The sequence below is a fragment of the Thermobia domestica genome, chromosome 16 (assembly GCF_964235325.1).
Source record: "Thermobia domestica chromosome 16, izTheDome1.hap1.1, whole genome shotgun sequence".
Taxonomy (NCBI): domain Eukaryota; kingdom Metazoa; phylum Arthropoda; class Insecta; order Zygentoma; family Lepismatidae; genus Thermobia; species Thermobia domestica.
This window is the reverse complement of record NC_137469.1, coordinates 82,437,492-82,447,154: the sequence shown is the minus strand read 5'-3', so window position 1 is coordinate 82,447,154 and position 9,663 is coordinate 82,437,492. Positions and strand designations below refer to the sequence as shown.

Genomic DNA, 9,663 nt, shown 5'->3' with positions numbered 1-9,663 from the left:
ATTTTAAAGAAAAAATTTAAAATAACACTATTGCACTTCAATATTGCACTAATATTCGTCATGCCAGTCAGAAGGCGTTAAAGAAGCAAGCTTAATAGAGGCAATCCACGTCTTCTCGTTATATTTTACACTTGCCACATACAAGGTACTCAATGAATGTCTTAAACATTTCAATGAGCAATGTACTATAACAACGAATAAAAGTGTTCTATCAATGCAGAGTTTCATCTGTATATTGTTTTATTACTTTCTCGATTTCTTTTTCAAGCAATTTACGAGAATTTCACCAAAAAGTATAACTGTACTAAGAATTAATCCCATACCCAAAATATAAAATGCACTTTGTAGGTGATGCCAGGAGAGAACCACTACTGTTTTACGTGGCTTCTTAATCATATGTGTACTTCTACGATGAAAATCATACAACCACTTATCAGAAAGTCCACTTTCCCATACCTTCCATAAGATGTTATTCCAACTAGGCAGAAAAGGAGACCCTTTGGGGACAGCATATGTAAGCAACGCATGATTAATAGATTCACTAGCAATATGAAACAAAGGCTCGCCATATTCGTCAACATATTTTGTAGCTCTGTTATAGTCTAAAACAGTTCTATCCGTTAAAACAACCGTGTCACGTTTGTATGCAACTAAAGACAGGCCATCACTTGAAAAGGGAACTATTTGAGTCTTTGATGTTAAGGATTGAATTACTGGGCTCGATGATTCCTGAATGACAGCACGGTAGGGTGGAATAGTAATGACTAAACCTGAAGAAGCAGCTATATCCTCAAAAGTATCTATTTCTGGCATATGACGTGGATGTGTCATAAAACTTATTAAAGAGCCTTGGTATAAAGTGTCCAGTACCAGTATAAACATAGTTGATACAATCAGAACAATTCTTTGTAAGTTACTCCTAGGTAATTTAGGAAGCGATATGGATAGAAATATCGAAAACAATTTTAAGGGGTTTATCAGGTTCTTGGGTTTTAGACTAAGCTTTCTTATTAACCAAACATAAGCTTTTAAGAAGCCAGAAATTGAAACAAAAGATAGTAATATAAGGCACCATAGAAGCTCGGAGAACGGGTCCTTTACATTGAGCCATTGAGGTATCGGTTCCGGCTTGGGAACTGCAAACGATAAGCAGTCTATCCATATAGGCACGGCAAACTCTACAAACAAATTACGTTCATATGTCTGAGTGATGACACTAGGTCCAACATCTGCTCGACCATACAAAAGATCTCCGATGATACCAACCCACGTATTATTTTCTGCAATGTACGCTCCACCATTTTCTTCCTCGTGATATATCTTAGGTACAATTGTGTAATTCATTAGTATTGCTTGTGTTTCAAACATCTCTCCAGCACTTCCTTCAAAAATCTTGGAAATTCCAGTATGTTTTATCTTACTGAAGTAAGGACGATAATTATACCAGGAAGTCGTTATGGGGTATCCCATAAGGTTCTTCGTTTTGTCTTCAAACAAATCCTTATTACGAGATATGTTTAGAAAAGAAATTTTACTTTCAGGGTGAATATATTCAAGAAATGGATTGTAGTTCGTTAATATGATACAAGGGACAACAGATTTCATTTGAAAGGCGTTACATGTACGGTTTATTGCAACTATAATTATGTTAAGTATTTTGTGTTCTTTCCACGCAATGTTGAATATGCTGCCTATTGTTTTCTCAGGAATAATGTCCTGAGTCATAGCTACTAAAAATTTTGCTCTGGAATTCCAATGAGAATTCTCAGTTTCATTGGATAAGAGTTGAAAATCTTCTGGGTTTTCTATCAATATAATGAAAGCTTCTGCCTTTTCGAGTAAAGATTCATGTATACTTCTTGCAGATAATTTATTTCGTGCTGATCCATCATTGTACGACAGAATAACTGGTATCAAATAATCCTTTGCAATGTAGATCATAATGTTTTGAAAAAATGGTTTCTTACGCATAGTGGTCAACACTATGAAGGTCACAAAACGATATTTGGAGAAATATTCTTGACACACGTCAACTATCTCTTTCACTTGAAGGTCATATTTCTTGGTAACATGTTCCATTTCAAGGACACCGAACCCAAAGACTTCAATGAAGAGAACCAGTACAATGATGCACAAAGCAAGACGGCATTTGACGAAAATGTTTCCCATAATGAATCCTGTGAAAAATAAAAATAGTGATTAATTGTAGTTAGTTAATGAGGTGTATTATTTTCATTATGTTATTTAAAATTGAAACAAAGTGTTATTTACAAATATACTAGACCTACAAACACAATTGTTAGTGATTGCATTTTTTTGGTAACGGTAGTTTTGAGTTTACGTTATGACAGCACCCTTAATATCATATTTCAAAGAAAGCAGATAAATAATATCTTATATAAATAAATGGTCGGAAAACAAATGGTGCAGGTTGGTTGTTGTATATCCCAGGTATTCAACACCACAGATCTCGAGGTTAAAAACTGATAAGAAAAGTAAAATCACTGGTTAATAATAACAGTTTCAATCCTAAGCCCAAGTAGAGGTGGTGGCACCTTATCCAACAGGATGGAGCCCGAGTTTAGGTTGGGTCTTGCATATGAGCAATTTACCTTCTGTGAGTGGTGGTCTGTTATAGGTTGTGTGGAAAACTTACTCTGGCTTCGCTTCTCCTTTAAAAAAGATCGTGATGTTTAATGATGTACTTGGGAGATTTTTCAGACTGTACTGTACCAGCAACAAGAAAACTAAATAAAGGAAGTTGTCAAAACATTTTTCATGTAAGCGAAAACAATTGAGATTATGCAAATTTGTAGCAATTTCACCGAAGACATCAATAATAAGTATTTTTTAACACTTTCAGCCCCAACCCTTTTTAAGTAAAATTCATCCCGGGACCAGACTACAGTTTGCTATAAACACTGTCAGCCCATGTGTATCTATTTGATACACAGTTAGGTTTTACTGGTGGACCACGTGTATCTTATTTCCTCACGTACATTGGTTGTGTTTTAAAGCCTGTGTATATGCCAGGCTCACAGATATAATTTGAATAAATGCTTCTGTTGAAAGCTCTGGGCCCTGGGAAAAGAACTGTTGCCTTGGGTCATGAAATTTCCAACAGGTGGTAGCACAGGTGGCAGACTTCTGATAACACTATTTGCTCCGCTATTGTTGCACTGAACGTACGTGTATGTGCATGTTCTTTTGCTTGTTTCGTGGACATGGAGGCAGATGAGATTATGGCAGCTTTAAGTGATTTTAGCGATGAAAGCAGCAGTGAACCAAGTATTATACGTAACCTAAGTGACTCAGATGATCCTACTGTACGTTGGTCTGATATATATTATGAATAGCAGCACGCCGAGCAAATGGGGGTGTGGCCATCTGCTTCTATCCTTCAATCAGTCATCGCCAGTATCATCCATCCTTGCCTAATCTGCCAGAGTATCTCATTATTACCCTGTACTTTCGCTCTCTTTACCTTACCATAGCCACCATCTATGTACGCCCTGGACATCCAATTCCCCATTCATTCTTTCAATATATATCCAATACCTTTAAATACTATATCATCGTGGCCGACATCAACATTCATAGCCGTCCGGATAATCAAAAACAACGATTCTTTGACCATATCACTACTCATACCACAGGCCATATTTTTCACATCCCTAAGCCCACTAGACCTATCACTGAAACCACACCAGACGTAGTAATTTCCTCTATCAACCTTTCACAACGGTGCACTCTTGAGGTACTAGATTCCATTGGTAGTGATCATCTTCCCATCAAGCTTCACATAGATCAACCACAGGCTTCTTCTCCTCGCGAATTACCAGAACCTCGTAGTATTCCCCGCTTCGACCAGGCAAACTGGGACGATTATCGTTCAACCATTACCGCTGACTTACCCCATATTGAGCCGCCTACTACAGAAGAAGATCTATATAATCGTATTTCCGACGTCACCAGCTCTATCCGTCATGCTTCTGACCTCCACATACCAAACACTGCAATAACCAGGTATCAACCTCGCTTACCACCAAGCTACTTACCCCTTATACATCGTTCCCGTGAATTCTTCCGTGAGTTTCAGCGCACTGGGAACTTAGAAGCTCTTCGACATCATCGCAAGCTCCAGCGCACAGTCCGAAATTATGTCAAGGCATATAAACTCCGTAACTGGGTAAAGACTTGCAACACCTTAGCAGAAACTTCCCACCCAACTAAGTACTGGAAGCGTTTTAATATGCTAACGAGCAAGCTTACCCGGACTCCTTATCCATTGCTAATTAACGACTGTCCGCTACATACAGACGAAGAAAAAGCCAACGCTTTTGCCGACCACCTGCAAACTACATTCACACCCTTTTCACCAGACTTTCCCCGGAGACATCCTACTGACATCTTAAACTGATCAGCACCATATCTACAACCAAGTGAAATGCACATCCTCCCCGGTAATAATCCTCTTACCGCTCCTATCTCTACTGCTGACATTTCATCTGTCGTAACTCGCAAAAAGAATACAGCTCCTGGTCTGGATCGGATAACGTACCGCCACATCAAAGAAGCACCTTACTGTCTTCTCCTTCTTTCTTGTATATATACGTTCATTCTCCGTACAGGGTACTTTCCCCCAGACTGGAAAACCTCTTCTACCCTCATGTTCCTAAAGCCTAACAAACCTCCAGCTTCTGTTGCATCCTACCGACCGATTCAACTAACGTCCGTATTTAGTAAAATCCTAGAACGCATCATTGTCATCAGACTTCATCTTCATCTCACTACCCATAATCTGTTACCTGTGCATCAGGCTGGTTTCCGACCTAATTTTAGCATCAATGACCAATTACTCAGACTCATAAATCTCATTACAAATCATTATAATACTGCACGTCCGTCTTGTCTCATTCTTTTCGATCTCGAAAAAGCTTTTGATAAAGTCTGGCACCTAGCTCTCATGTTTAAACTTCACCGCTTCCGGCTTCCACTATCTTATCTTCGCTTCATCTTTCATTTTCTTTCTAACCGTCTCTCTTACGTAACCATCAATAGTTCTCTGTCTCATCCTATTTGTATTCACTCTGGTGTACCTCAAGGCTCCACTCTTTCACCCCTTCTATACCTTTTGTTTGTAGCTGACATGCCGGCCCTTCCTCTCAATGTGCACACTTTTCAATATGCCGATGACACTGCTTTTCTCTGCACAGCCCGGACCATTCAACAGATTAATTCTTCTCTCAGCATAGCGATTGACTCGTTCCTTCGATGGTGTAATAAGTGGCGACTTCACATCAACTCCACTAAGACGCAGGCAATAGTCTTTATTCCACCTCGCAAGCGCTCTCGAATACAAAAAAATCCGAATCTTCTTAACATCAGTGTCGATGGCACACGAATTCAACCCGCCAAACAGGTTACTTACCTAGGTCTCACTATTGATCATCATCTAACTTGGCGGCCACATTTGAAAGAAATCATTCGCAAGGCCTATAATCGTCTAAATCTTCTTAAACGACTTATTGGCACCATCTGGGGATTACAGCCTACTACAGTCCTGAATACCTATAAGGTATTTTTACGTCCCATCTTGACGTACGGCCACCCTGCCTGGGTTAGTGCTTTGCCTTTTTTCTATGCCAAATTGAAAGTACTCGAACGCCATGCTTTCCGCTTAGCTTATCGAATCAAGCTCCCGAGTCCAACGCAGGAGTTGTATGACCGCATAACTTTTCCTACCATACTTCATCATATAGAAAAGTTACGGCTCAAATTCATTACCACCCTATTTCAGCAAAGACATCCTTTACTTCTGGACACCATAGACCTCGACCGTAACTACGATCTGGGATATAATTTCGTCACTTGCCCTCTATCTTTGCTATTCTCCCTTTATCTAAAAACAATTCCACCTGACCACCCCGATCATTTTGTCGCTTCTGCCTACTCTTCCGACAATCTTCCAGATCACGTTTCGCCCACATATGTTGCACTGTAAACTCATCATACTAACAGGGCTTCACTCGTCTTCATCACTGTCCAGAGTAGCCCCTGGACAAGAAGATAACCAGCATTCGTGTTTTTAACAACTTGTTTGTGTTTGTCCTGTCAAGTGCACCTCATCATCATCTCTTCATGACCCAATGATTATGATCACAAGATCATAATGTCCAATGGATACTATAATAAAATGAAATAAAGTTGAAATATAATAAAGTGCTACTTAAATAAATGATGTTCCAGTTCTCCTACATCAAATAGACCTGCTCCAGTCTCCTTACTACCCCAATACTTTCACCACTCACCCCGGATAGAGGGCGTAACCCTCGCAAGGGAGCTAGCCTTTGGCTAGCAAAAAAAGAGAGTATATTATGAAAGTAAAAGTGACAGTGAGAGAACAAGTGAAAATGGCGGCAATGAATGTGTCTCAGAAGCAACACAAGAACGTCAGTCTATGCATACTCCAGATGATGTCAATATGGATGGATCAAAAGAAGCTGCTACAGGTGTCAATAAATCAGGACATAATATGTTTGTGTGTTGGAAAGATGTTTCTGGTGACGTGAATGCTTTTGACGTGATTTCTGGACGAGATTCTATTGTAGAGATATTGGATTTCCCTCATATTATTAGTGTTTGTAGAGATATTCACCGACTGACATAGTACGTTTTAGGGAACAATTGGTTCTTCATTTGCTATTCCAATCACAAGAAGTTGTTACAGCAGCTTCACCTAGGATTCCTCGTCGCCTGCTAAGAAGGGAAGGTGTTCTTGTTATGCACAATTGTTACAGCAACACGACAAAGCGTATGCATCAAGAAAGGCACATCAAGTACGCATGTAGTGCCGTGCATGTCCTGCATTCAACTTTATGTGTATGGATTGCTTCTTCCAAAAGCATACATCAGTGAGCAAGGAAAAAGAATTGTAAACTGTTGTATGTTGCTTCTTTACATTGCATTCAGTGGCAATAAAAATCGCCAATAATTATTCCGCGTAAATTTTGCGTACAGTTGACTTAACATATGAAAATTGAGACTTTTCCTGAAATTCACGGTGAATTGTTGGGGTTTGATTGCATGTGAATGAATGCACAATAAAATCGCCATTGAGTTGCTAACAGTGTAATAATAGAGACACTGAGTGATGAAAAATTAGTGTTTATTTTGTTTCAAAGACTCTTTACAGCTTCGTTCATACAGACATTTTCAGTATGTGTATCGTCTGTTTATTATAGCTTTATAGAACGAATATACTGTAAGAACCAATGAATGTTTATAAAATTGCATTTCAGTTTCTTTTGTAGCCAAAGCTAATATAAACTAACCCGTCTGGTTAGGGTTACCTAAATAAGAAGTTGTTCAATATATGTATGTTTCAATTTCTTTTTAGTATTTTCAGGATGATTTCATTATGCCTTTACAAACTGCGACAACATTGTTGCATAGAGATACTATCAGCATCAGATAAATTGAATAAAACTACACCGTACAATATCAGTACATGCGTGCGTGAGTAGATTCGCGGTTTCGTGCGTGAGTAGATTTGATACACATGGTCTGAGTAAAAGATTTTCAGTTCATAATATTCTTTTTTTCTACCACTGGACCGCGTGTATCCATATGGCACACAGCATGTAATTGGTTCTGATGCGAGGCAGACGCATTGCAAATGCACCCGGAAGTAGTTTTTTACACGTCTAGGCTGGTTTCATAGCAAAACGTAGTCTGGTCCCGGGATATATTTTACTCAAATAGGCTTGGGGCTGCACAACCAATGTACGTGAGGAAATAAGATACACGTGGTCCATCAGTAAACCCTTACTGTGTATCCAAAAGATACACACGGGGCTGAAAGTGTTAAAAGAAAAATTCACATTATGTTTTAATTCTTTTACGTGTAAATTAAAGCTTTCTGGTAAACAATACGGATAAATGTTGTACTCGTTTTCCAATCTAATATTTAAAGGTTTATTTGCATACATTTCACGTGGGTGACCTCTTTTTACTGCTTGGTGCACATTTTGTTTAAACACAAAGCTGCCACGAAACTGAAATTTACACAGCTACACAATTTCTCAGGAGAAAAAGCGTTAATAGTGCTCAAACGATATTCAAACTTACTATGTTTTTCTTCAATATACATTTAGTTTTAGAGAACAATTGTTGTATATAGCAACATTGCGTCACTCCTTGATAGAGTAGTCTATGTAATGGTGAAGAAGAATCGTGTACACATTCAGTCATATATGAATCCGATGACCACATTGGAAAATATATACAAGTAATTACTTCGTAGGTTTACGTTATTCACATTTCCACATAACATTAATCGATAACTAGCATTACTTCGTAGGTTTATGTTATTTATATTTCCACGTAACATTAATCGATAACACATTCCTTTGTAGGTTTACGTTATTCACATCTCCATGTAACATTAATCGATAACAACATTCCTACATTGTATACAAAATACTATTATCACAAAATGTACATTCAATAGAATATTCAAAATTATTACAACTAAATACATTCTTTATATAACTAATTTTCAAAAATAATTTTAATTTGAATCACTTCCTCCTCCCCGAAAACACGTCTCGCCTTTCGATCAACCGTATCTTCCGAGAATGCGCTGTCAAAGAATGCGTTAACGTTTTTCCCCATTGTTCTGCATTTTACCGATTTTTCCAAAAGTTATACCTTTGGTTCCGTCAAGGCTTAGGAATACAGTAGAATCCTGATTCGACTTTCAAGATTTCGACATTTCGTATAACTTGATCATCACTCTTTAAAAAGTAGCTAAATAATTTCGCCTGATTAGGCAGAACGTTATCTTTGAAATAGGGTGGTGGTCTCTTAATATCTAGGTTGTTATAATTTTTAACATTGCTTATACAGTGTAAATGAAGACGAAATAATTGTGACAGACATTTTTTTCTTCGTTTGTAGGTTCTTTCCAAACTTTCAGCAATTATTATTTTAGTGTATATTGTACTAACACCCACTATTTTGCACAGGCTTATCGTAGACAGTCGCGACTTGATTTATCTTCTTTTATTTAACACCAACTTTCATACGATATGCAAGTTGACCCTTCTTTCTATTTAAAAATTTTGAGTTGGACACTGTTTGGGACCCTGGGACAATTTATTTTGCTTTGATAGTTATACTTTTGAAATGGTGAAAGACATTTTTTTCTGTTTTCATATTTGTCGCACCGTTTCAGATTTTTCGGGATTGCGATGGATTTTAAGACACGCTTAAAAGTGTTAACAAAAATGAGTAACGTTCTACCCTGAAGCGGAATGCTTGAGACCTCCCCAGTATCCGGTTTTGATCTTACCTTGACTCAAGCTTTCAGGAAATATATACATCACCCCCACTTTGTGGGTTCAGGTTCAAGTACATTCCATGTTAGTAAAAGTAATAAAGAGGATAAAAGTACCAATACCATACTTCCCTCATGCCTACTATTCTTTTAAAGGGAATGATAGATTTATCTACCCTAGTATAAATACTACGATTCGAAACACAAGTTTTTGATATTAACCTAGGAAAATATGACTTAAACTTAAACAAGGGGTTTAAACAAAATATAACTGTTTTGGTTATTATTATTATTATTATTATTATTATTATTATTATTATTAT

The 9,663-nt window shown here is 37.8% G+C and overlaps 1 protein-coding gene across 1 annotated transcript; it reads right to left on the bottom strand.

Moving 5' to 3' along the window:
* Positions 1-243: 243 nt before the first annotated feature.
* Positions 244-3,661, bottom strand: LOC145672517 (glutamate receptor ionotropic, kainate glr-3-like). The gene is made up of 2 exons (XM_081741679.1): positions 3,559-3,661; positions 244-2,177 (listed from the first exon to the last, which is right to left on the bottom strand). The coding sequence occupies exons 1-2, from the start codon at positions 3,659-3,661 to the stop codon at positions 244-246; spliced, it is 2,037 nt and encodes a 678-aa protein (XP_081597805.1).
* Positions 3,662-9,663: the final 6,002 nt, after the last annotated feature.